Here is a 27,971-nt window from a genome sequence, read left to right on the forward strand (position 1 = left end):
GTTATGTATACTGTAATGATGGGAAATGTGCACACTGCACCGAATTGCTCCAGCATTCAGCAGTTCGAAGTGGAACGAGGGACCGTAATTTCCAAAGGATCCAGTTATTATTTAACGAATTTCAAGAGGTAATAGATAGACCTTGCAATTGGTACATGAATCTATTACCATGACAGCTAGTCTTGTCCATGTCTACTGTAGTACCAAGTGCTGTAGTTAGTGTATTTTTTTTCCCTCATGGCGTCCATTTGAATAATTTAGCCTTAATAATCACTTTACTCTGTATAATGTGAAACATTACATTACATGGTATTGTCTTACTGAATTTTAAATTGCTGAAAAAATGAAATATGTATTTGGACTATTGAAATGTCAGTGGATGCTTGAATCTATGCCTATGGCACTGGTCCACAATTTTTTTCTTCATTTGCTCGACTGGTCCGTGGCTTTGAAAAGGTTGGGAACCACTGCTCTAACCCACCACCAGACCACCGTGCTCCCTCATTTAGCTCTTCAGTGTTGAAAGTGGTGCCACGTGTAGGTGTAGTTACGGGTATGGGTTACTTCACTAACGTTCAAACACAAGTGCAGTCAAAACGACTGTTAAACACGAAGGCCAAGGCCTATTTTTTTCTTTTTTTTTACATTTCGAGGCTTACACGTACACCCACACTTGATGAAGGTTTCGTAGAGGATATGTGAGTATATCCATCGGTAGTTTTATGAGCCCATTGATAGTTTGACAAGGTTTCTGCACCATGAGCGTGAAAAACATTCGTGAAAACTTTACTAATCTTCAGTGTGCCCTTTGGAAATGGTAGTTGTGAGAGCCGAAAGCGCCTGAGAGTACGGACGGTGCACGCTATAATACTGTTGTGCTGGAAGCTTCTCCCGGGGTCTATGGGCCTCTGGAAGACTCCGGGAGGAGCGAGCAGGGGGGCGGGGAGCAATGGCTCCACCCGCGCCCCGCGGGGCACAGCCAGGCACCAGGCGGGAAGTGTTGCCAACTCGCCCAGATTTTTACTACATGTTCATTCTTGTATGATCGAATATGCTGTAAAGGTGGCTTTACATCTGGCAATTCCTGGCCGGCAATACAGCCGCGACGATCTAGCGGCTAGACCAGCTGGGTGCTCTCGGGAGCAAGTACGTTCACACGTGGGAGGAGCCGCCGGGAGCATCAAGACGTAAACTGCTAGTAAATGCAAGGGCATGAATTCATCCCAGACACCCCAAAAGGCTACTACCATATATTAAAACCACAATGAGTTTGGTCCATTAGCCTAATATTGTAGAAATACTTTAAGTAAATGAGTTTTACCTTCAGTAGTATTGATTGATTGCATTGTTCATTGTTGCATTTAACAACAAAGGAGAAGGGAGGAACATGCCATCGCAACCCCCAGGCATTACATAGTGTGATTATATAATACACGAAAATAATCGTTCCTTACCTCTTTCGATATCTCGCAGAGATAAACATTTCTCGGATGTTGCTGCCACTCTCAAAAGTTGTTTTGCGTAGACTCAGCTTCTCATACGGCTTATCTTGTGGGTCCCACAAGTATCTATGCTGCCTAACTTCTTCTAGTAATGCCACCTCGGCCTCCTGGCTCCAAATCTTGTTGTCTGTATCTGTCATTTCTTGTTTTATAGGCGCCGACATGTTGTACTCAGCCGCCAGTCGGCAATACAAGACGGACGCGCTCAGCTGCAGAAAACTTGCCGCGAGAAGGGCTCCCAGACCCAGACCCAGACCAAAATGCAGCCCAAGGAAGGACCACAGTACGAGAGACACTGGATCCGATCAAACAAGAGGAGAGAAGAAGAAATGATGATGAAGAGATTGAATGGACGCGAGGGGAGAAGACGTCATCAGCTTCACGACACATGGACGGAGTGGAGAGAGGAGGCGTTTCGACGTGATGGGCGGCACCTGAGCGGCAACAGAGGAACAGGAGGAGATGGGAGGGAGCGCGGCGCGGTGCGTGTGATGTCACTGTGGAAGTGGGAGAGGGACGTTATAAACAGGTATAAACAGACCCGGATACAAGGAAAGTGGGTGAAGACCCAGTGAAAGAATGAATGTTTGGATGGTTGGGTGTGGAGAGGTTGGAGGACAGGAGGACTGAAGAACATGATGAATGAAAACTGGACTGATGGGATATTGATTGAGAGACACAGGAGACAGAGAGAGGTGATGGGAGCAGACTGAGGGGGAGTGAGAAGGATGATTGGGAAGGGGAAGAAGAAGAGAGAACTAGGAACAGGAACCGCCTTCAAAAAGAATCAAAAAAATGAGAATCTGAGGGATGGCTAGTGAGGTGTGGGCATGTATTGGTATTGGCGTGAAGAAGAGGGAATGCAAGAAAAATGAGGCAGACTAGAAAGAAGGTGAAAGAGCAGGTTGGGATAACAGGGAAAGAGGAGAAAGTAGAGAATTGTTGAGGAGAGGAAGAGGAGGCATGAGAAAGAGCAGTAAGAGATGAGCAGGGAGAGAGAGTGATGAGGGTGAAGGAGAAAATGATGAAACAGGTGAATGGAAATGAACGATATGTGAAATGGACTGAATGGCTGAGGAATGAAATGAAATAGATGGCTGATATGAGACTAGAAGTGAAGACTCTGGAGGAGGGAGCGAGGAATGTGCGATTGGTAATGGGAGTGTGTAGATGAATGGGGAATATGTGGAATGTGATGATTATGAATGTGATTGACGCATGTGGAGAAATGAAGAGAAATGATGTGAAAGTGTGGAAGAAAGGAATGAATGAAAAAGAGAATGAAAAGAGGGAAAAGAAGAAGAAAGGAGGAGAAAGAGAAAAGGAAAGAAAATTTGAGGTAGTGGAAAAGGAAAGGGAGAAGGAGGGGCAATTGAGAATGATGTGGGATGGAATAATGAATCAGTGAATGATGTGAGAGGAGCTGCAGTCCAACATGAAGGCGATGTGGGAAACGAATGAAAGAGGAAGTGTAGGAAAAGTGTGGTATTAGAAACCGTGAGAGAAAGGGAAAGGAAAGAGTGGTGGAGAACTGAAGAGAGGCAAGAGAAAGAAGAAGTGAGTGAAGAAAGTGAGGGACAGAAGCAAAGAAGGAGTGAAAAAGAAGATGAGGAGAATGAGATGGACAGAAAAAGGGAAGGTGTTGGTGTGAAAGACAAAGCGGAAGGAAGTGAGTGAGAGAGATTGATGAGAAAGAGGTGTGAGGAGAGGAGAGAGGTGAGAAAAAGGAGAGGATGTGGTGTGAGGAGGAGATTAGAGGTGAAGGGAAGAGTGAGAGGAATAAAGTGGAAAGGTGAAAAGAAGGGAGGTACTAGGTGGAGCAGGAAGATATTTGGAGAAAATGAAAAGAGGGAATTTGAGAGAAGATGAAGAGGAAGTAGGAAAAGATGAGAAGATTGGGAAGGAAAGAGGAGGATGGAGAGGAGGTTGAATTGTGGAGGTGCAGGGAGAGAGATGTGGAGGGAGCAGGATGAGAACCAGGAGCAGGATGAGAGCGAGCAAGCATGATGTCATCCGTGAGGTTTGGAAGGGAGATGTTGTGTCTTGTATGTATGTATGAATGATGATGACATGGAATGACAGTGAGATAGCTGCCGATATAAAGGCCTGGCTGGGGAGAAATCCCGAGCCACCTGTGACATCAAGATCAAGATCAAGATCAAGCGCCTGTATTGCCGACTAGGAATTGCAAGGTGTAAAGCCGCCTTTAAGGCGGCTTTATTACTATGTGCAGTGCATTATAGCGTCCAGACTTTCATCAAGTATCTCCTTCACCCGTGACCAATGAGCGGTGAGTACCTGGTGCAAAGTAACGTTCAATTAATTTTATTTTTAACGAAACTGCATGCATTCTAAGAAAGTCAGAGGAGTGACGCGTGTTTCGGGGGGCAGGAAAGGAGGAAGGGGCGGGGCGGGGCAGCTGCATGTGGACTGGTAATTTTTATATTGTGTTCAGTCGCTGATCAACGTTTCATGGGGAAGGAAGAGCAGCAGCGGCCACCCTCACACCACCCTCACACCCGCCACCTAACGCCCTGATATTGTTCACTCCCGCGGGCCGCAGGACGTCGGTGTGGGCGTGGCAGCGTGATGGCAGGCGTGACGCTCTGCTGGACGCCGCGGGCTTCCCCTCTCCTGCTGGTGGCGGTGCTGGCGGTGTGTCGGGGCCGCGATCTGGAAAGTGAGTGATGAGTGATGACGGGGCCGTGGGATCTCGAGTGTCGTTGGACCATGACCCACATTCTCAAACATTTCGGGGCTTACACACACTCATTTGGTAAGGTTTTCGTAGATACTGTTGGTATTTCCAGTAGATTTATGACCCTTTTGGTAGTTTGATCATCCTTCTGTAGCATGGACCCAAGAAAAATACTCACCAGACCCCGACTAATCTGTTCTGCCTTTAGAAATAGCTGATGTGAGAGGCGGAAGCGTCTATATCCCTGGCTGGTTGCTCATCATTTTTGTTTCCTGTGCAGGGTTTTGTGAAGGCTAATGGCAGGTAAATACGGAAAGTCGGAAACCTGTTGCGTAGGGTCGCAAGTGTTCGAATTCGACATGATTTTTTCTTGTCTTCATGGGACATGCAAATAATAACAAGTGTTGTATCTCTAGGTATTTTCTGGAACTCTTTGTAGTTTGAGAGACTGTTAGCCTAATACACTTCAACACACACACACACACACACACACACACACACACACACACACACTCAGCGTATGCCCTTCCTATACGCACACTACGCTCAATGCGTAGGGCCTCTGATTACTGGGGGGCTCAAGATGTGTAAAAAAAAAAGTGTATGTCGAGATGGTGCTTTATAATTCCCCCGTGAAAAAGTTATATAAATAGTAATATTTAGGAAATTCAAGCAAAAGTTAATATATATATATATATATATATATATATATATATATATATATATATATATATATATATATATATATATATATATATATATATATATAAATAAACTACTGTATTTATTTACTTTACATTGCTTAGGGCAGGGATATAATTTGTGGGGTGAATACATAGTAAAAGAAAATAAGTGAATAAAGAGGCAGGGTGGGGCCTCCAAAAGAGATCCAACTTGAAAGGTTCGAACCATTGCTGAACACACTAACGTATATTCAGCTGCCTCGTGCGTGATATTTGTGTTGTCTTCATACCTTCATGCATTAACGTTGTGGCGAGTTATATGCACCGACGCAGCAATAACGAAACCTGTCAATCAAGTTCCTTCACTTGTTCATATTTTAAGAGGCGCTGTTGAGGGATTTCCGAAAATTCGTACAACTGTTTTTTATGGGTTTCGAGCCACTAAATTTGTTATTATCGGCAAGTGAATCATGCTAGTAGAATGAATGGGAGTGATATATTTAGGGAAGATCAGGGCTAGCTGCATGCAGGGGTAGGTTGATACACTAACTTTTTTCACTGTGTAACAATGGATGGCTCCGAGCTTCTCGGTGCGCGCATACGTCACATCGGCTACATTGTGCATAATTTGCAGGACACCTCGAACAAGTATCTGCAAATTGGGTCAAGAAAACTGATTTTACACTCCTTTAGTAATTATTCTCGCCTAAAGAAATTTTTCATACACCTTGCAGAAAACATAACACAGTAAAGCTTACTGGACTAGTTTAGATGGTTGTCTTCATGTTTGATATACGTGTAGACATTGTTTTCGAGAATTTGATTGCATGACCTAAATTGCGTCGGAAATTAAAAAAAGTCCGGCCGGGGCTAGTTGTTACAAGGCGTGGAATGCAAGGAATAGTCCCATGAGGAATGCACAAAAGGGGATGATTGTTATGTATGCCGCCTCTGTGATTCTAATGTTGAATAAAAAATGAGTGACACCTCGCCCAACGTGAAGGAGGAAGGATCATTATTAATGTTACAGATCATTATTAATCTTGAGCAAGTTTTGTTCTTTTTATAAATTTTCCCGTTATCGCTTAATCGGAAATTATGTTTCTTTAGTTAATAATTTACTGTATTACTTAATTTGAATTGCTGAATGGTGTTTCTAATAAGGCTTTTTTTATTTTATATCTGTAACAACTTACCTCACGGTCTGTAACAACTTGCCCCCTCATATGGGGCAAGTTGGATACAATGAGTTAACACTATATATTTTGCTATTTCTCAGGAATGAAAAAAAGCTGCTATGTTTTTGTTTAATGTTTACTATAACAGACACTATGAACTTCCAGCAGTAGGAATTATTTTTAATTATCGTGTGTAGTTTTCATGGGGCAACAAAAAATGCTAAAATTGTAACAAGTAGCCTTGGTCTCCCCTACTGCCAGAGAGAGAGAGAGAGAGAGAGAGAGAGAGAGAGAGAGAGAGAGAGAGAGAGAGAGAGAGAGAGATTTACGTAGATAGATTTACATAGAAAATCAGACCACACAAACTCCATGGTCCAGACTAGGTGGTCTGTCCTTAAACCAAAGTGATTCTACATTAATCAGTTGTCTCCAAAACTTTGCATTTCAACTCTAGTTAATATTAAGTTGAAGGAAGTGTCGGTCGAGCTTGTTTTTAAAGGAGTCAATCGTGTTACACTGGACCACTGAAGATGGGAGCTTAGTTTTAAGGGGTCTGACTAGGCCATAGTGAAGGAGTACTCTAGTCGTCATGACACGTGCATGGGTTGATGTCAGTATGATACTGATTATTCAAAGGCAAATGTCAAGATGATATCTCAAGAATTTTATTTTTAATGAATTTAAAAACATTTTTTTCGTATCATCACTATCATCGGTAAAATGAGATGAGATCCTGTGTTTTTCATCCGAATTCAATTTATTTTAGATAGGATTGTAGCATAGACCTTCCTTTACATTGTCTTGCCACATCATCCATGGATTCGACTAAACATAATACTTAAGAAGTTTCAAATCAACGTACTCATTTTCCACGTTTTTTTTTTTAGTTTCCCCTTTCTTGTGATTAACCTATAAAACTTAGATGGAAAATCTGCCAAAACGATAGAGTTCTTTTAATGGTCTTCTCAAAACTGCAAACAGATCTATAATCGGTTGAAAACTTTCCAGTCTCAGGAATTTTGAAGTTAGGAAAATGACTTTTTGAGTTATGGGCATTTAAAGTTTTTACTTAATTCGCCACCCTTTCATCTTTTTCTAGGCGTTTCTTTTGGCCAACAGATATCATCATATCATTATTCATTGTATTCTACAGCAGTTTGAATGAAAGCATTTGATTTTCGTAGCTACTGGTCCCCTCCTCTTGATGAGGATACTATATAATCTGGTGTCCACCTCAATCACAAGACCAATACCTCGAGTCTTCCAGGAGCCGTCATAGCTTACGTCGATGTCCATAAGGCCATTATCCCTCTGCCCAAGCCTGGCATAATGTTGTCTTACGGCTTTGTGGCCTTCCTTGATGGTGGTGGTGTAGAATTCTTCCATTTTCTCAAAGAGATACTGTGCAAGGGACTCGTACCACTTAGCAGTTTCATTGAAGCTGCCAATGCAGAGAAGACATTGTAGCCTTGGTTACTGACAATGGTGTGCAGTACTAGGGCCAGGCGTACGTAAAAAACAACAAATAATTAGGGAAAAGTGATATTTACTAAGAAAACGGGATATTCAAATGATGCCCGTTCCTTTAAATAAGCCCCCCCACACGTGAGATGCATACTCCACACGAGGGCGGACAAGGCCCCTGTATATGGATAGCAACTGTGCGGGGCAGAAGAACTGGCGGAGACGATACAGAACGCCCAACCTCGAGGAAGCTGATTTAGTGAGAGACAAGATGTGAAGTTTCCAGTTAAGATTTTGAGTTAAGGATAGACCGAGGATGTTTAGTGTTGAAGATGGTGACAGCTGAGTGTTGTTGAAGAATAGGGGATAGGTGTTTGGAAGATTGTGTCGAGTTGATAGGTGGATAAATTGGGTTTTTGAGATATTGAAGGACACAAGGTTCCTTTTACCCCAATCGGAAATTATAGTAAAGTCTGAGGTTAAGCGTTCTGCAGCCTCCAGCCTGGAGTCATGTAATTCCTGTTGAGAGTGTCTTCTGCTGAAAGAAGTTGAATAATGCAGAGTGGAGTCATCAGCGTAGGAGTGGATAGGACAGTTTGTTATGGAAAGATCATTGATGAATAACAGGAAGAGAGTGGGTGATAGAACAGAGCCCTATGGAACACCACTGTTAATAGGTTGATGAGAAGAACAGTGACCGTCTACCACAGCAGAGATAGAACGGCCGGAAAGGAAACTGGAGATAAAGGAACAGAGAGAAGGATAGAATCCGAAAGAGGGCAGTTTAGAAAGCAAAGACTCTATCGAAGGCTTTCGATATGTCTAGTGCAACTGAGAAAGTTTCACCGAAACGGCTAAGAGAGGATGACCAAGAGTCAGTTAAGAGAGCAGGAAGATCGCCAGTAGAACTCCCCTTGCGGAACCCACACTGGCGATCAGATAGAAGGTTAGAAGAGGAAAGGTGTTTTTGAATATTCCGGTTAAGGATTGATTCAAAAGCTTTAGATAGACAGATTATATCTAATAAACCGACATGCTCTAGAAATCTTTTGGCTTTAATACGACTTTCTCCCTTTGTTCCATGCAAGACGTTTTTTTCTTTTCTTTGTCGTTTGCTGGTACCTAATTTCTTTCCCGCCCTCTGGCCTTCCTTCCTTCTTTATTTCTGGCAGTGTTTACGACCCCAGTATGTGTTTTAATTTCTTCCTGTGTTTAAAAAGTCTGCTTGCTTCCAATATATCGTCCTTTATTTATCGAAGCTATATATCCTTGTCCTATCTTTCCTTTTCTTATTATCGATATCTCACCCTTCATTTTCCTTCGTTTCTTCACCATCTTGCCACTTTTCTCCATCCCGTCTTCCCCCATTTCGTCATTTCGTTCCCTTTCCTTTTACCAATATTTTGTCTTCTTGAACATATCTTGCCCATTATTTCCCTTCCTTTCTGGCTATATCTTGCTCTTTATTTTTCTACCTATATTGCGCCCTTTCTTTCCTTCATATATATCCCGTCCTCATCCCCCTTCCTATATCCCTGCATTTCGTCTCATATTTTCTTTCCTTCTTCCTATATAGCGTCCCCATCCTATACCTCATCATCTCTTTTTCACCCTTTCTTTCTATATCTCTTTCTTCCTTTCTTTACATCGCCATTTGTCTCCCTTTCCTTTCACATCTCGTTTCTTTAGTCATATAGCTTCTCCTTTCTTTCCCTCTCACACATTTGGTCATACAGCTTGTCTTTTTTTTTTTTTAACCCTCCTACACCTCGTTTCATTAATCACATACCTCGTCCTTTCTTTCCTTCCTACACCTCATTTCTTCAGTCATGCAGCTCGTCGTTTCTTTCCCTTCCCCAGATGACGAGACGCGGGTGTTCGGGCTGCAGACGGAGGCAATGGGGCCGGGCAGAAGTGACGTCTTTCTGCGGTACAAGTTCGGCAGCGAGGGGAGCATCGGGAGGCCTCTTGTGGTGCGGGAGATGACGGCGTGCTACAGGTTCCGCCTCGCCCAGTACCGAGAGGCGGGCTCCATGTTCCTCTCCTACGCCTACTCCGACACCATGGACAACGCTCTGCTCTTCTGTAAGTTGTGGCCTGTTGCTTTTACTGTTCCCGTCACTGTTTTGTCTGTCTGAGTTTTTTTTTTTCTTGTTTACTTGTGAGTTCCCTTTCCGTCCTCTGTTCTCTTAGATACGGGTTGATAGGAAGGGGGAGAAAATGAGAGATATAGGAAGAAAGGAAGGGAAAGAAAGAACGTGATGTAGGAAGCAAGTAGCCTCTTCAATAGCTGATAAATTGTTGTACTTGTGGCGTGTTTTCCGGTATGCTGAAGGCTTGAGATTTATTGCTTGTGCCAGGCTTTGTGTTATTCATATTTGTCTTTTACTGATGTCTTGTCTTCCCATTTTCGCATTTTTGTTTTCATGCTTTATGTTAAACCCTTGACTACGGATTTCCTACCAGTTCTTCTCCCCGTGGCTCAGACTACACTTGCCTCGCCTCCTGTACGTACTCGTCTGTTCTGCTTAATAAATTGTTGCGATATCATAGTAATGGACATAATCTTAACCCCTTGACCGCGGATTTCCTACAGTCAGACCTCACCAAGTTACAGAAATGGAACAAAAAGTGGCTGCTACAATTAAATGAAGAAAATGTAAAGTCCTGCAGCTTGGGAGGGGATATCCAGCACACCAGTACCACATGGGAAACACTCCACGACCACTAGCCACCACAGAGGCAAAGAAAGACATGGAGTATAGTTACCAGGCTACCAGTGAAATCCAAATCCGTGCCAATCGCAGCAGACGGGTTAATTGTCCCGGTTTTCTCATTGCTTTGCTTTCATACATTTCTCTCTGTCTGGTGTCGTTCCGTAGGCCCGCCTCCACTTCTCTCCTCTCTTCCGTTTAATCACACTCTTTACTTTCCAGTCGCGACACCACTTATCCTTTTCTCACTAAAATGAACTATAGCATTCCAACTACTCTGATTTCATATATTTTCCCTGTCGTTTCACCCGTTATATTTTCTAGTATTTTCCAGCATATTTTCTCCCTCGTGTCGCCACTTTTATTTACTAGTATTTTTTCTTGACTCATTGGCTAATTTGATCCTTTTCCTCCCCTTACTGTGTTATTACTCCTTGCCCTCCTTCCCTCCCACATATTTGGTCATAGAGCTTGTCCTTTTTTTTTTTTTTTACCCTCCTATGCCTCGTTTCATTAATCCCATACCTCGTCCTTTCTTTTCCTCCTTCACCTCGTTTCTTCATTCATGCAGCTCGTCGTTTCTTTCCCTTCCCCAGGTGAAGAGATATGAGTGTGCGCTAAGTTACTACGGACGTGTTACATTCACGTACAATAATCATCCGTGACTAGTCTTCCAAATATGTCGAGGCCGGTCTGGCGTAGGCTCTCGCGGGTCCTTTCCTCCCCTCTGCTCTGCCACACAGTCCCAACACCTATCTCTTCCTCTCATATGTAAGCTATAGGTAACATATGAGAGGAAAAAATAGGTGTTGGGACTGTGCGGAAAAGCAGAGGAAAGAAATGGACCCGCGGGAGCCAACGCCAAAACAGACTCGACAATTTGGGTTCACTATAAGATGATTTACCCTAACCTCTACCTCTAAGTCACTTGCGCCGTAGATTTGTTGTAATACATTTTTACTCGTTTCGTTTTTTAAATCATGTTTCGACTTTTTCGTGTGTTTGTAAATAATTTCTACAGCGGGTATATTGCATTCCCTTATAATTTCCATCCCTGACCTGACCTAACCTATCCAAACCTATGCCACTGAGCCACTTCCGCCGCAAATAACTCTTAATACATTTTTACTTCGATCATTATATCGCGCATAACTTTTTTTTCATGTCTTGTGGGTGTAATGAACTTCTTCTTTTAGTTCTACCTTTGCTTCCTCTGTTCGGTCACGTCTGTACGACCACCTTAATTACGAGCACTTCAATCAGTCATTAACTCTGTAGCAGCGACGGGCTAAATTTGTGGCTTTACCGTGTAGCAGCGACGGGCCAAATTTGTGCGGTGATTTAAACCCCCCAAAATAGATGATACATAAACTGATCACAAATGCTTCGATATATATTATGAAATGATTTGTGAGAGTGATGATTTTTTCTCATTTTTTCTCGCTTAGAGGGAACATTAAGAAAAATGATCCCCGCTGCTACCGGGTTTTAAATAAAGAGAAGCCTTAATATTTTGTGTGGTCATTAATGAACCTGAGGTATTTGTTGTCTGGTTATTTTGGGTCGAGTTTATTGATGAAGGTGAATATCTTTTTAATTTGTTATTTCGAGTTTATTGATCTGTTGGTGCAAACAATTTTAAGATGATAAACTCTGAAGGTATTGAGTGCGTGGGTACGTTGGGTGAGATCAATGAAGCAGGATCAAGGATACACACACACACACACACACACACACACACACACACACACACACACACACACACACACACAGCTCAAAATAGATTACCGAGAATATAATGTATCGTCCATTTCACGCGTCTAGTATCGTCCGCGTTTGTCTGACACCTGCTTAAGTTACGAGTCGCCTCACTAATTAATAATGTAAGGACGTGTATCATCTGCATGTCTCACCTGTTGGGGCCTTCGATTTTTTTTCATTTTTTTAATATTTTTTAAATTTTTATATATTTTTTGATTTTTCTTATTTCAACGTTTACTTAATTCTTTCTTTATTTCTTTTATTTGTTGTAGCTTTTTTGTTGTTAATATCGGGAGTGTTTGCTTTTTTTTTTCTTTCCTTTTCAGTACGAGATAAGTGTAAGGTCGATTTATCTTTTTTTTTGTTACATTTTTTTTTTTCGTCTTTCTCGTTATCTTGTTTTCGCTCTCTTTTTTTCCTTCCTTCTTGTTACATTATTTTCTCTCTTAGATTTTCTTCTTACATTGTTTTTCTATTGTTTTATTGTTTTATTTTATTGTTTTTATTTTTATTATTATTTTATATTGTTTTATTATTATTGTTTTATTATTGTTTTATTATTTTTTTATTGTTTTTTCTTTCTCTTTTCCATTTTTCTTTTTACATTGTTTTTTTCATTATTTTCTATCTTTTTCAGCTTTTTTCATCCTTGTTACATTGTTTTCTCTCTTTTTTTGTAACGCTTCTTGTTATATAATTTACTCTTTCATTTTGTTACTTTATTTTTTTTCACCATCTTTCTCGTTATATCATCTTTTGTCTTTTTATCCGTTATTCTCTCTATTTTTAATTTTCTTGTCACTATATTTTCTTTCATTTTATTCCATCTTTCTCGTCATATTATTTTGTCTTTTTCCATTTTCCTTGTTACATTATTTTCTCCCTTTTTCCATTATTCTCTCTCTCTCTCTCTCTCTCTCTCTCTCTCTCTCTCTCTCTCTCTCTCTCTCTCTCTCTCTCTCTCTCTCTCTCTCTCTCTCTCTCTCTCTCTCTCTCTCTCTCTCTCTCTCTCTCTCTCTCTCTTCCATTTTTCTTGTTGCATCATTATCAGCTTTCCATTACGTCCACCTCCTCCTTGGTCTCCTTCTCCATCTTTCACTCTCCACCTTACTCCACTCACTCCATCTTACTCCCCCATCATCAGTCATCTCCACTTGTCCAGGCCAGCGTTGAGTTATTCCTTTGAAACAAGTGATTAGTTTTATTTATTTTCCTTCATTATTAAACAATCCATATACCTGATCACCTGTGCAGACCCCCCCCACACTCTCCCTCCCCCCTGTCCGCCCCCTCATCCACGCAGGTGTTAGGTAGGCAAGCAATTTGGAAAGGTGCAACGTAATGAAAGTGAGAGTTCTTTATTTTGTATGCTTTAAAAAGTGTGTTAGTAATTTTTTTTTTTACATCACAACTCTTTTTTTAATAAGGAATTCCATCTTCATATAACTTTAACTTACTTCTCTTTCTGTGTCTTTTGGAAATCATTATATATATTTTTTTCACGTAAACCTCATTAAAATATGTTCTGTAGGTGTGTTTTATCGGCACATTGTTATAGTTCATATTTGTTTCACTTGGTTATTGCTTCATTTTTCATTTTCATATCTCAGTATTCAGTACTCTGGTATAGAAAATGTGCAGGTTTCGCTATTGTGGGTTTTGTAATCTGCATCGTATATATATTTCTTTTGCACTCGTCTTTACTCGATTACGAAATATGTATAGCATTGTTACGCTTCAGATTCTGTGCTGTCATATATCAGCTTGGGCACCTCGTAAATCTATATGTGTGTGTGTGTGTGTGTGTGTGTGTGTGTGTGTGTGTGTATTTAACACACACACACACACACACACACACACACACACACACACACACACAGTCAATATAAAGATAGATGCAATTTTTCATTATTCATAACACTTCAAATCTATACATCAGCTCAAAAAGTTTCAAATTACTTCTTTGTTATTGTTTCCTTGATAAATGTATAATGAGAACTGATTAGAATAGTGACAAGGAATTGCTTAACATCATTCTTCTTTTAATCACCAGCCATTACTAGAACACCGAGGAAAAGCCTTCCCCAACGTTCTCCACCTCTCTAGATGTTATTGTTTTAGCATAGGTTCTGTTTTCCCTTCTTCTGTATCCCTCCGCCCTGAGTTCTTCAATTCCTGGGTTGCCGCTCTTTTTCTTTGGTAGTCAGTCTTTTATCAGATCTACCAATTATGTGATCTGTTTAAGCCTACTTCTTATGCTTGATCGTCATTAGAATATCTTGTACCTTTGTTTCTTCCTTAACCCGTCCTCTGCGATTGGCACGGATTTGGCCTTCACTGGTAGCCTGGTAACATATGGTCCCAGGTCTTTCTCTGCCTTAGTGATGGATAGTGGAGTGTTTCCCATGTGGTATTGGTGTGCTGGATATCCCCTCCCAAGGTGCAGGACTTTATATTTTTCTTCATTGAATTGTAGCAGCCACTTTTTGTTCCGCTCCTGTAGCTTGGTGAGGTCTTCTTGTAGGAAATCCGCCGTCTAGGGGTTAATCCAAATCCTACTTTGAAATTCCTCATTGCAGGCCTTCTTCCTTCCCGATCCTTTTTTTATTCTCTGCCTGACTCTTCCTACCCTTTTCTGTTCTCGTTCTCCGCCTGATTCTACTTTTTCGTTCCCTTCTCTTTCTCTGTCTGCATCATCCTTCCCGTTCCTGTTTTTGTTCTTGCCTGCCTCTTCCTTCTTGTTCCTCTTCTCGTTCTGACCTGCCTCTTCCTTCTCGTTCCTGTTCCTGTTCTCGCTTGCTTCTCGTTCATGCTCTTGTTTTCCACCTTCTCGCTCTTTTTCTTGTTCTCCTTCAGCCTCTTCTTTCCCGTTCTCCGCCTGACTCTTCCTTCCTGTTCCTGTTCTCGTTCTCCTTCTGACTCGTCCTTTTCGTTCTCCTTCTGACTCGTCCTTTTCGTTCTCCTTTTGACTCTTCCTTTTCGTTCTCCTTCTGACTCTTCCTTTTCGTTCTCCTTCTGACTCTTCCTTTTCGTTTCCTTTTGACTCTTCCTTCTCGTCCCTGTTCCTGTTATCGCCTGCCTCTTCTTTCCCGTCTCTGTTCTCTTTCTTTGCCTGGCTCTTTCATCTCGTTCCTGTAACCTTTTCTCCGTCTGGTTCTTCCTTCTCGTTCCTGTTCCTCTCTCTCCGCCTGCCTGTTCTTTCTCACTCCTGTTTTCATTCTTTGCTTGACTCCTGTTCTCATTCTTTGCTTGACTCCTGTTCTCATTCTTTGCTTGACTCCTGTTCTCATTCTTTGCTTGACTCCTGTTCTCATTCTTTGTTTGACTCCTGTTCTCATTCTTTGCTTGACTCCTGTTCTCATTCTTTGTTTGACTCCTGTTCTCATTCTTTGTTTGACTCCTGTTCTCATTCTTTGTTTGACTCCTGTTCTCATTCTTTGCTTGACTCCTGTTCTCATTCTTTGCTTGACTCCTGTTCTCATTCTTTGCTTGACTCCTGTTCTCATTCTTTGCTTGACTCCTGTTCTCATTCTTTGTTTGACTCCTGTTCTCATTCTTTGTTTGACTCCTGTTCTCATTCTTTGTTTGACTCCTGTTCTCATTCTTTGTTTGACTCCTGTTCTCATTCTTTGCTTGACTCCTGTTCTCATTCTTTGCTTGACTCCTGTTCTCATTCTTTGCTTGACTCCTGTTCTCATTCTTTGTTTGACTCCTGTTCTCATTCTTTGCTTGACTCCTGTTCTCATTCTTTGTTTGACTCCTGTTCTCATTCCCCGCCCTCCTCCTCTTCCTCCTTGCCCTCAGTCCAGATCTTCGACACCCTTGACTTCTACTACAACGACGTGAAGGAGTCGGCGCGGCTGAGGCTCCAGGTGGACGACACGCTGGGCCGCTGGCACCACCACTGCTTCGTCTTCGCCCACCCCTCCTTCAGGCAGGCGCCCCCGAGTCTGGGTGTTGTTGTTGTTGTTGTTGTTGTTGTTGTTGTTGTTGTTCGTAGAGTTGTTTGTCGTGGTGTTGAATCGTTTTTTTTTTTTTGTTGTTGTTGTTGTTGTGCTCATTGCCAACACAAAATACCACTCACCAAAACAAAATCACCAGCTCATTATCTTCACCTCATAATCACCACATCAGAATCACCTCATCATAATTTCCACTTCGTTAACTTCATCATATTAATCAGCAGCACACTCTCTTCAAATGTTAATCACCAAGAGGGGAGTTTGATGGCGCTGCTGTGTTCTGGCATTTTTCTGTCTCCGTTTATAAACTGATCGGTGTTACAAAAGCTCTTTTTGTTTTGTTTTGGGTTTTGTCCATTACCGTAATAACATATAAACATAATCATCACTTCCCTAACATCATTACTGTTTTTGAAGTACAACAACTCCTTCTTTCCCTTCAGAGTTTACATCGACGGGGAGGTGGCGGCGGAGGGCAGGATGGAGGGGCGGCGCGCGGAGGTTCCCCTCAATGGCTCGTTGTACGTGGGGCAAGACCAGGACGTGTACGACGGCGGCCTCGACGCCTCCCAGTCCTTGAGTGCTCACATGGCCCAGGTAAGAAAAGACAGGCAAGATAGACCATCGACTGAACAAAAGCGAGAAAAATGATACTCGTGCAACATTCTACTCCTACTAAGATAACAGACTCAGATGCCAAATAATCTCCAAACTTATGCCCAGATTGTCTCGATACTGAGTAAAGAACATTTAGGTAGTTCACCGTAGTTGACATTACCTAAGGGCTGATGAGCGGGTGGTTTGTTGTGCTGTGGAGGTTGCGGTGGCCGCTTAAGGATTTATTTTGTAATGGTGGTTGTGGACGGGGTTGTTAGGGTCGACATGTAGGACTTTCACAACACGCTTCTTTATGGATTTAGGTTATTTGACTTGAAAAAGAAAAAAGAAAAAGACATTTGCACAGTAACAATAATAGCAATATAGTAGTAGTAGTAATAATAGTAATAGTAGTAGTAGTAGTAGTAGTAGTAGTAGTTATTGGCTTGTAGCAGCAGCAGGTGTAATAACGCCCCCCCCCCCCGTGTCAGGTTAACATCTGGGACCACGCCGTCAGCCCCGCCACCGTCAGCAGGGTGGCACGGTGTCAAGACAACCCGCGAGGCAACATCTTGTCCTTCGACACGGATGACTCGGTGGAGGCAGCCAACGTCACGGTGGAGGCGGCTCACATCAGCACCTTCTGCACGCGCGTCCCGGACTTTGTGATCGTCCCCCGCGTGTCGACGCTTGAGGAGGCGCGGACTTTCTGCGGTCTCACCAACGCCTCTCTCTTTATCCCCGAGGACGAGGAGTCAAACAAGAAACTCTTTAGTCAGAGCAGAATGTTCCTGGACACGTGCGGCGCCCGGAGTTACAGGCTCTTGTTCCTCGACGCCTCTGACGATGCCACGGAGGACCGCTGGGTGGTTGGGAGCAGCGGCCGCCCTCTCGTTTTCCAGAACTGGGCGCCCGGAGAGCCTAACGGGGGCCGAAAGGGGAACTGCGTCGTGATGAGGAAGTCTGATGGAAAGTGGTTCGACACGCTGTGCTCCGAGCGGTACTGCTTCGCGTGCCTCAGGACTCCCCATAACTACCTGCTCCTCCGTGGCCTCTGCGAGCCGCGGGAGGACACGCTGCGCCTCTACCTAACTGGCTACATCAACGAACAACCCTACTTTCGCGGCTTATACAAATTCATGATCTACTTCTCCAACGGCTCGTGGCTGCTGCGGGACACGGGCGAAGACGCTATTCTCGCCTCCTTCACCCCGATTGAGAACGAGTACCCGCTGGGCCGCCGCCGTTGGGAGGTTCTCAGTAAATTTTGCCACCACCCCATTGGCTCCTTCGTCAGTCTTGGGCTGTCGTCCTGCACCAACTACCACTTTATGTGCTCCGACGGGTCTTGTGTCGCTCGCTCTGTCCGCTGCAACCTTCAGGACGATTGTGCGGATGGAAGCGACGAAGACAACTGCAGCATCATCGAGTTCGGAGATAAATACTTCAACTATCGACCTCCTCCGAGTGGCACCTTCGGCCAGCCCCTTCCTGTCGAACCCCTCGTCGATCTGGTGAGGTTTTCGAAAATTGATGACATCAACTTGGCCTTCAACATTGAGATCGAGGTGACTCTGGCGTGGCGAGACCGCAACCTGAACTTCCGCAACGTGAGGAGCGAGGAGGGGAAGAACAGACTATCGAAGAGCCAGGTGCTGGAGGTGTGGACGCCCGAAGTAGAGTTCCTCAACATCTACGACGGCCGCCAGCAGGACCTGAAGCTGTCCGTGGTGGTGAGGGAGAACAGACCCGCCGACCCGCCGCTCTTCAACGACGTCAGAATGGGTGAGTCAAAGTGAAGAGGGAATGAGAGGGGCCGCAGAATGGAGTGGGCCAGTTGGGGGAACGAATGGGAGGTAAGTCAATGGTACCTGTGCGCAGCCGCGGTGCTCATCTTCGTTGCACTGGTCCTTGAGTTTATAGTGAGTAAAAAACAATTACACTGATAAACAGGGCTAGTGTGTCATCCGCGGTACCACAATTTTCCTTCTCTAGGTTTCCCCAGGTACCCATTTATCGGCCAGTCCGAAAGGGAGGATGAACAGCTGGATGAACTGTGCTCCGCATGTCCGGCTCCGCGGATTTCATAACTAGGCACGCTAACCACTGCACCACAGTGGAAGAGAGGTAAAGAGGGAACGCGAGGAGATGGTACAATGGGTGAAAAGGAGAACGAGAATGGGTGGTCAGAGAAAGGAGATGAATGACGTACAAATGAGTGAACGATAGGAATAGATAGAATAAGGCAACGAGGAAACATTTGGGGCGGCAGAAGAGGGGAAAAAGATGGTAAAAGAAAGAGGAATAGAGGAGAGAGGTGATAGGAGTGACAAGAGAAGCGCTAAAAGGAGAAAAAGAGCATATGGACTTTTAAAAAAAATTTTTTTTTTACGTTCTGCCTTTGGCGCTGGTAGGCTCTCTTGGTAAGGCCTGATGATCGGTCCCAGCTCATTGTGGCGCAGGAAAGTGTTTATAGAGGCGTTATCTTGCCATCATTCAGGCTTTCACTTCAGGTTTCTACTTCAGGTTTCCACTTCTTCAGGCTTCCACTTCTTCAGGTTTCAACTTCTTCAGGCTTCCACTTCTTCAGGCTTCCACTTCATGTTTCCACTTCTTCAGGCTTCCACTTCATGTTTCTACTTCTTTAGGCTTCCACTTCAGGTTTCTACTTCTTCAGGTTTCCACTTCTTCAGGTTTCCACTTCTTCAGGTTTCTGGTTCTTCAGGTTTCTAGTTCTTCAGATTTTCACTTCTTCCACTTCTTCAGGTTTCTACTTCTTCAGGCTTCCAGTTCTTCAGGTTTCTACTTCTTCAGGTTTCCAGTTCTTCAGGTTTTCACTTCTTCCACTTCTTCAGGTTTCTAGTTTTTCAGGTTTTCACTTCTTCCACTTCTTCAGGTTTCTACTTCTTCAGGTTTCCAGTTCTTCAGGTTTTCACTTCTTCCACTTCTTCAGGTTTCTACTTCTTCAGGTTTCCAGTTCTTCAGGTTTTCACTTCTTCCACTTCTTCAGGTTTCTACTTCTTCAGGTTTCCAGTTCTTCAGGTTTTCACTTCTTCCACTTCTTCAGGTTTCTACTTCTTCAGGTTTCCACTTCTTCAGGTTTCTAGTTTTTCAGGTTTTCACTTCTTCCACTTCTTCAGGTTTCTACTTCTTCAGGTTTCCACTTCTTCAGGTTTCCACTTCTTCAGGTTTCTACTTCTTCAGGTTTCCACTTCTTCAGGTTTCCACTTCTTCAGGTTTCTACTTCTTCAGGCTCCCACTTCATGTCTCCTCTGCTTCAGGTTTCCACTGCTTCCAATGGCTCCCCTCCTCCTCAGACACCGTCCACTCGCCCCTCAACGTCCAGCTGGTCAAGCGGCAGCAGTACTCGGCCAGCTTCTCCTGCAACTTCCTCCTCTTCAACTACCCGTTCGACACCCAGAACTGCAGCATCCTCCTCCGCCTCGCCTCGGCTGATAGGGACGTGGTGGTCTTCCAGGTACGTTCTTTTCACCTTGTTTTCACCTTTTTCTTCTTTTTCCTCCTCTATTTTTTTCGTTTTTTGTTTATCTCCGTTTTCTTTTTGTTCTTGTTTTTGTTCTTCTCCTCCCCTTGTTATTTTCTCATTTTCTTTTCTACTTACTCCTCTTTTTTTCTTTCTTGTGCCTTTTATCCTTTTTTTCTTGTTCTTGTTCGTGTGCTTTTTTTGTTGGTGTTGTTGTTCGTGGTGTTTTTGTTGTCGTTGATGTTCTCCTTTCCTTCCCTCTCCTCGTTTTCCTTCTCTTTTTCTTCTTTCTCCTCCTCCTCCTCCTCCTCCTCCTCCTCCTCCTCCTCCTCCTCCTCTCCTATTCTTGTTGCCAAGGGTTTATATTTGTTAATACACAGTAAAAAAAAAAAAAAAAAAAAACACTCAATGACACGAGACGACACGCTCCCGACCTATGTCCCCTTTGATTGATTGAATAACAAGTTGACGCATATACATATATCCACGAATGAAATATATATATATATATATATATATATATATATATATATATATATATATATATATATATATATATATATATATATATATATAAATGAAAAGTCATATGGAAAAGAATAATGTGTGTGTGTGTGTGTGTGTGTGTGTGTGTGTGTGTGTGTGTGTGTGTGTGTGTGTGTGTGTGTGTGTGTGTGTGTGTGTCCGTCCCCTTGCAGAACGCCACAGCGATTTATCGGGGCATGAGGAACCTGCACAAATTCATCATTCTGCACGAGGAAGCGACGCTGCTCAACGACACTCATTACTCGGTCATCAAGGTGAGGAGGGGGGAGGGGGGCAAGTGGGGGAGGAGAGGGGTAGCAGGCTAGAGTAAGAGAGTGAGAGAACAGGTGAGAGAGACCAGGTGAGGAGTGGTGATTGGAAGCAGGGAATTCTGCTGTTCCCGCTAACTCCAAAAAATAGGAAAGTGATTTAAGATGAATATTTCAAGATATTTTTTAGTTTTTTTTCAGAAGCTTTTTTAGATGTTTTAAAATTATTAGTAAGTTTTTTTTTAAGATAAATGGAATGTTTTTATGATGAGGTTTTTAAGTGTTTTAAGTTGCGCGTTTTTTACGATATTTATTTTTCTCATGATTGTTCAGGTGGAGTTTCAGCTGGAGCGTCGGTACAGCCTCCTCGTGCTCACCATCTTCGTGCCCACCTTCCTGCTCATCCTGGTCGGCTACACCACCCTCTACATCCAGCTGCCGGCCTTCCAGGTGAGGAGCAGACCGAGGAGAGAGCCTGCCAAAGCCACAGAATAGAAAGCATTTCTCCAGCTCTTTTACTGACACTGTTCTGCCTCTCTAATTCCTCCGCAATGTTGCCTCTCTATCTTCTATCGATATCTTTATGCTGACAAATATTCTGAACTTGCTAACTGCATGTTTCTCCTTCCGCAGTTCCGCTGCAAACAACGTTATCTCTCTAGATTATCCCTGTTCTATCCAAATCCCTTAAGCAAGCGTAATATAACCACCTTCATTCCTTCACCCCTTTCACTGGTAAACTCTGGAACAGCCTTCCTTTGTCTCTATTTTCTTCGTGCTTACGACTTGAACTCTTTCAAGAAGGAGTATCAAGACTCCTCTCCACACGAAACTGACCCCTCCTCTGGTAGCTCGTTTTCTTTTACAGCCGCAGTGCTTAGCGGGACTTTTTTGTTTTCTCTGGTTTCGCCCTTGAGCTGCTTTCTTTACTGTAAAATAGAACAATCCCCCGATTTTTTTAAAAAGTCGTCTACGTGAGGATGTGTTCGATTTTTTAAACGATTTTGAGGTCGGAGTCATTATAAAGTCACTTGTAATTACTTTGAAATAGTTTTGGAATATCCATAATAACAGTGAATCCTTGGGGTGGAGCCACGTGCCCTCCTTAACAAGTAATTCTCAAATGATAAACATTTCAGTTCCTATACAGCAGAAAGTTTTGTTGATTTTTTTTAGTAGCATTAATATGTTAACAGGCAAAGGAAAAATCTATACATCATCGCTCTTGATAGCTGATGAGACTCGTAGACATCTTCAGGTTTCCACTTCTTTAAGTTTCCACTTCTTCAGGTTTCCACTTCTTTAAGTTTCCACTTCTTCAGGTTTCCACTTCTTTAAGTTTCCACTTCTTCAGGTTTCCACTTCTTTAAGTTTCCACTTCTTCAGGTTTCCACTTCTTTAAGTTTCCACTTCTTCAGGTTTCCACTTCTTCAGGTTTCCACTTCTTTAAGTTTCCACTTCTTCAGGTTTCCACATCTTCAGGTTTCCACTTCTTTAAGTTTCCACTTCTTCAGGTTTCCACTTCTTTAAGTTTCCACTTCTTCAGGTTTCCACTTCTTTAAGTTTCCACTTCTTCAGGTTTCCACTTCTTTAAGTTTCCACTTCTTCAGGTTTCCACTTCTTTAAGTTTCCACTTCTTCAGGTTTCCACTTCTTCAGGTTTCCACTTCTTTAAGTTTCCACTTCTTCAGGTTTCCACTTCTTCAGGTTTCCACTTCTTCTGGTTTCCATTTCTTCAGGTTTCCACTTCTTCAGGGTTCCACTTCTTCGGGTTTCCACTTCTTCTGGTTTCCACTTCTTCAGGTTTCCACTTCTTCAGGTTTCCACTTCTTCTGGTTTCCATTTCTTCAGGTTTCCACTTCTTCAGGTTTCCACTTCTTCAGGTTTCCACTTCTTCAGGTTTCCACTTCTTCAGGTTTCCACTTCTTCAGGTTTCCACTTCTTCGGGTTTCCACTTCTTCTGGTTTCCACTTCTTCAGGTTTCCACTTCTTCAGGTTTCCACTTCTTCTGGTTTCCATTTCTTCAGGTTTCCATTTCTTCAGGTTTCCACTTCTTCAGGTTTCCACTTCTTCAGGTTTCCATTTCTTCAGGTTTCCACTTCTTCAGGTTTCCACTTCTTCAGGTTTCCACTTCTTCAGGTTTCCACTTCTTCAGGTTTCCACTTCTTCAGGTTTCCACTTCTTCAGGTTTCCACTTCTTCAGGTTTCCACTTCTTCTGGTTTCCACTTCTTCAGGTTTCCACTTCTTCAGGTTTCCACTTCTTCGGGTTTCCACTTCTTCAGATCTCCATTTCCTCAGGTTTCCACTTCTTCAGGTTTCCACACTTTCAGGCTTCCACTTCTTCAGGTTTCCACTTCTTCAGATCTCCATTTCCTCAGGTTTCCACTTCTTCAGGTTTCCACACTTTCAGGCTTCCACTTCTTCAGGTTTCCACTTCTTCAGGTTTCCACTTCTTCAGGTTTCCACTTCTTCAGGTTTCCACTTCTTCAGGTTTCCACTTCTTCTGGTTTCCATTTCTTCAGGTTTCCACTTCTTCAGGTTTCCACTTCAACGGGTTTCCACATCTTCAGATCTCCATTTCCTCAGGTTTCCACTTCTTCAGGTTTCCACACTTTCAGGCTTCCACTTCTTCAGGTTTCCACTTCTTCAGATCTCCATTTCCTCAGGTTTCCACTTCTTCAGGTTTCCACACTTTCAGGCTTCCACTTCTTCAGGTTTCCACTTCTTCAGGTTTTCACTTCAGGTTCGCTCCATCATGTCCCTCACGACGATGCTGGTGATGTACACGCTCTTCAGCCAGGTGTCCAACGATCTTCCGGACACGGCCTATATCAAGATGCTGGACACCTGGTTCTTCTTCTGCATCTTCCTCATCCTCAGCATCATCTTCCTCCACGTCACCGTCGAGCACCTGCCGGAAGGGAACGCTGATAAGTCCTCGTCTTCGTCTTCGTCTCCGCAGCCTCGGTCTCGGCATTCCGCGCACTTTACAACTTCGGTCATCAAGGTTCGGCCCCGCTTGATGTCTTCCGTCCCGTCACCTTCGCCCTCGCCGCCAAGGTCATGTCAGGCAAGGTATGTTGTGACGTGTTCTTTCTCTTTATTCCTTCATCACCGTTTTTCTCCTTTTTCTTCCCTTTATTGTTCGCTTTTTCACCTATTCACCATCGTGTTCTTAGCTCCTTTTTTCCTCTTTTTTTCTTCTTCTTTTTCTTCATTCCTTCATCACCGTTTTTCTCCTTTTTCTTCCCTTTATTGTTCTCTTTTTCACCTATTCACCATCGTGTTCTGAGCTTCTTCTTTCCTCTTTTTTCCTCTATCTTTTTTTTTTACTTATTGTTCATCGTTTTCTTCCTTTTCTTCATTTATCATTCGACGTTTTATCTATTCATTATCGTCTTCACCCTTTCTCTCTTTTCCCCGTCATACTTTTTACCTGATGATCGTTTCCGCCTTTCCTTTCCTTCATCATTCTACTTTTCAACTATTCATCACAATTTTCTTCTCTTCCTTCTTTCCTCATCGTCCTTGTTTCACCTTTTTATCATAGTTTTCTCCCTTTTTTTTTCTCTTTATCATCCTCCTTTACACCTGTTCCTTATCGTTTTCTCGTTTTCCTTATTTCCTCATTATTCTTTTTTTCACATTTTTATCGTCGTATTTTTCCGTTTTTTTCCCTTTATTATTCTCCTTTTCGCCTGTTCATCTTCGTTTTCTTCTTTTTCTTTTTTTCATCACCCTTTTTCTCTTTATTATTCTCCTTTTCGCCTGTTCATCTTCGTTTTCTTTTTTTTCTTTTTTTTCCATCACCTTTTTTCTCTATTATTCTCCTTTTCCTGTTCATCTTCGTTTTCTTTTTTTTCTTTTTTTTCCATCACCTTTTTTCTCTATTATTCTCCTTTTCCTGTTCATCTTCGTTTTCTTTTTTTTCTTTTTTTTCATCACCCTTTTTCTCTTTATTATTCTCCTTTTCGCCTGTTCATCTTCGTTTTCTTCTTTTCCTTTTTTTTCATCACCCTTTTTCTCTTTATTATTCTCCTTTTCGCCTGTTCATCTTCGTTTTCTTCTTTTCCTTTTTTTTCATCACCCTTTTTCTCTTTATTATTCTCCTTTTCGCCTGTTCATCTTCGTTTTCTTTTTTTTCTTTTTTTCAATCACCCTTTTTTTACACTCTGTTTTTGCCTTCGCTTCCCTTAATTACTCTACTTTTCACCTTTTCATCGAGAATAATGTTATCTGTTATCTACAGGAGCACGGCATCTCCATCTCCTATGGGTTCGTTATATAAAGCTACTCTCAATAATGCCTTTTTAATTTGATCTTTTTCCTTGATTTAATTTTCATAGACACTCTTTGCTTTCATTTTTACAAGTTATTCCTGCAATCATCCTTCATAAAGCTTAATATCGTCGCCATATCACCCTTGTTGTTGCGGAGGTATGGTTGAGTATCCCGGTCATTCAATCAATTTACCTTAACATCATTGCATTTTCTTAATTACTTCCGTACATCTTAATTTTCATCGTTGTTTTCTCCTTTCCTCCCTTCTTTATCCTTCTTTTCACTGTTTTCATCATCGTTTTTCATCATTTCCTTCCCTCCATCCCCTTCATTTTCATCTTTTCGTCGTCTTCTCATTCCTTCACCTCGTTGCCTCCTCTTCATCATCGTTTTGTTTCCTTTCATCTCTTCATTATTCTATTTTCCTGCTCTTCATCCCACCCTCCTACTCATCCGGATCTTCATTATCTCGTTTATCTCTTCATCATCTCCTCCGCTTCATCCTTTCGTCGTTGTTTGCTTTCTTCTTTTTTTTTCATCACTAACAAATTTGTCGTCTCACTATATTTTTTTTAGTTTTTTCGGCTTCATCACTTTCTTCAAATTCACTTTCTTCATTATCACCACCACCTTCATCGTTACCTTCGTCATCGTCACCTTCATCGTCATCTTCATCACCATCATCACTTTCATCGTCACCTTCATCGTCATCTTCATTACCATCATCACTTTCATCGTCACCTTCATCGTCATCTTCATCACCATCATCACTTTCATCGTCACCTTCATCGTCATCTTCATCACCATCATCACTTTCATCGTCACCTTCATCGTCATCTTCATCACCATCATCACTTTCATCGTCACCTTCATCGTCATCTTCATCACCATCATCACTTTCATCGTCACCTTCATCGTCATCGTCATCACCATCATCACTTTCATCGTCACCTTCTTCGTCATCGTCATCACCATCATCACTTTCATCGTCACCTTCTTCGTCATCGTCATCACCATCATCACTTTCATCGTCACCTTCGTCACCTTCATCGTCGCATTCTTCGCCCAGGTGGACGGCCAGGTGGGTCATGTTCATGGCCAGGACCGTCGTCTACCCCGCCATCATCATCATCTTCAACGCTATCTTCTGGGGCATCATCGTCTTCATCTACGACTGACTGGCCCGTTATATCTTGGTTATTTACGTTGATATTTGCGTAGTTATTTGTTTTTGCTTATTTTTCATCACCGTGCGTCGATCGCGTGTCGTTTGTTTGGGTCTGTGCATGTATGTTATTTATTTATTTGTATGTTTTATATGATATCAGTCAGTGTTATCTGAGAGAGAGAGAGAGAGAGAGAGAGAGAGAGAGAGAGAGAGAGATTCGAAACTGCTTCATGTTTCCAACGTTAGCTCTGTTCATTTATACATAAATTTTTTTTTCGGTATTTTGTTGGGGATATACCTCAAGGGAGGAAGGCGGTGCATGCCGCGCAACCACCCAGACGGCTGGTTGCAATGAGAGATGCCCAATTCTTTTCAAGTGGAGGAGGACCAACAACGGGGCTGAGGGTGTCGGAAAGAACACATACATTTATATTATCAGTTCTTTTTTCATACAGATGAATATTTACAGAGTAAGTAAGTTCCTTGTAAATATATAGGCCTACGTACCTTTCTTTTAAATGTCTTAAAATTCACTGTGTATCGACGTAACTTCTAAAAATCTACCCTGAAGCTGAAATAATGTTGATATGAATACCAATTAAATGTCCTATAAAAAAAAATCTGTGTATTCATCATTGTATAGATAATGGAAGTCACCAAGTACGGTCCATATTCTTAAATCTTTCCGGGCTCACACACACACATTTGATATTGAGCTTTCGCAGAGGTTGTGGGTACTTCCAGGGGTAGTTTTATAAGGCTAAATATAGTGATAGTATGGCAAGGCTTCTGCATCTTGAATGTGAAAAACAATCTTGAGAATCCGAATAATCTCCTTTGTGGCCTTTGAAAATACTTGCTGCGAGAGCCGACAGCGTCTGAGAATACATATCGTTTGAGTCACGTGAGGCGTTACCAGAGCAATTATTGTCGTAACGATATTCAAAGTTATTGTTACAACCGTTTATTATTGATGTTTTTTGCAAGAGGTATGGGTCAAGAAAAGGAAAAACATTAGGGACCATACTTATAAAGATATTGTGTCTCTGACTTAAGTATCGCCATAACCAGTGACATCTCAAGTAATGGACGGCGGACTCTTTTGATTTTGCGTCGCCTTTGTCATAAAGCCGCGAATTTTGGAAAATCAACCGTTTTGGTGCGAATCGCCATAACTCCCTTATTTCTGGGGCTATAAAGTTACTATTTTTATATAATTATATATATATATATATATATATATATATATATATATATATATATATATATATATATGGTATCAAAAGAAAGCAAATTAAATGTATTATTCATAAATGGGAAGAAGTAGGATTGAATACTAAATAAAAAAAAATAACATGTATAATAAGGCGCTTAATATAGGTTGATTTATATAGTGAAATGATTATATAAAAATAGTAACTTTTTATATAGATATCTTAAAATGATTTTAATACAAGATAGTCAACATATTGAAGTGTTCATATATGAATTTTTATGCAGATATATTAATTTTTGTGGCGTCAGGAAGGTTTTTCGTCGCGGCGCGTGAAACGAGTCAGATTCGGCGAATTTTCGTCGCGACTTCTGGTCAAGCTCGAGTAAAAACTACTGAAGCTAGGAAGGCGTGATTGATGGCAAATGAAAGCTCTATTAATACAGATTAATAATCAGAAAAAATGGAAAGC

General features: G+C 42.2%; 1 protein-coding gene across 3 annotated transcripts; it reads left to right on the forward strand.

Annotated features, from left to right (window-relative positions):
- Positions 1 to 3,911: 3,911 nt before the first annotated feature.
- LOC127006593 (uncharacterized) lies at positions 3,912 to 27,423 on the forward strand. Of its 3 annotated transcripts, none has more exons than XM_050876670.1 (10): positions 3,912 to 4,278; positions 9,386 to 9,610; positions 15,805 to 15,934; positions 16,406 to 16,559; positions 17,051 to 18,344; positions 19,877 to 20,037; positions 20,742 to 20,843; positions 21,171 to 21,287; positions 23,581 to 23,912; positions 26,188 to 27,423. In XM_050876670.1, the coding sequence occupies exons 1-10, from the start codon at positions 4,197 to 4,199 to the stop codon at positions 26,294 to 26,296; spliced, it is 2,706 nt and encodes a 901-aa protein (XP_050732627.1). In that variant the 5' UTR covers positions 3,912 to 4,196; the 3' UTR covers positions 26,297 to 27,423. The 3 variants fall into 3 exon arrangements, with proteins under 3 accessions (XP_050732627.1, XP_050732626.1, XP_050732628.1); XM_050876669.1 differs by having other exon boundaries at positions 3,912 to 4,182; XM_050876671.1 differs by lacking the exon at positions 15,805 to 15,934 and having other exon boundaries at positions 26,188 to 27,422.
- Positions 27,424 to 27,971: the final 548 nt, after the last annotated feature.

The sequence above is a fragment of the Eriocheir sinensis genome, chromosome 33 (genome assembly GCF_024679095.1).
Source record: "Eriocheir sinensis breed Jianghai 21 chromosome 33, ASM2467909v1, whole genome shotgun sequence".
NCBI lineage: Eukaryota > Metazoa > Arthropoda > Malacostraca > Decapoda > Varunidae > Eriocheir > Eriocheir sinensis.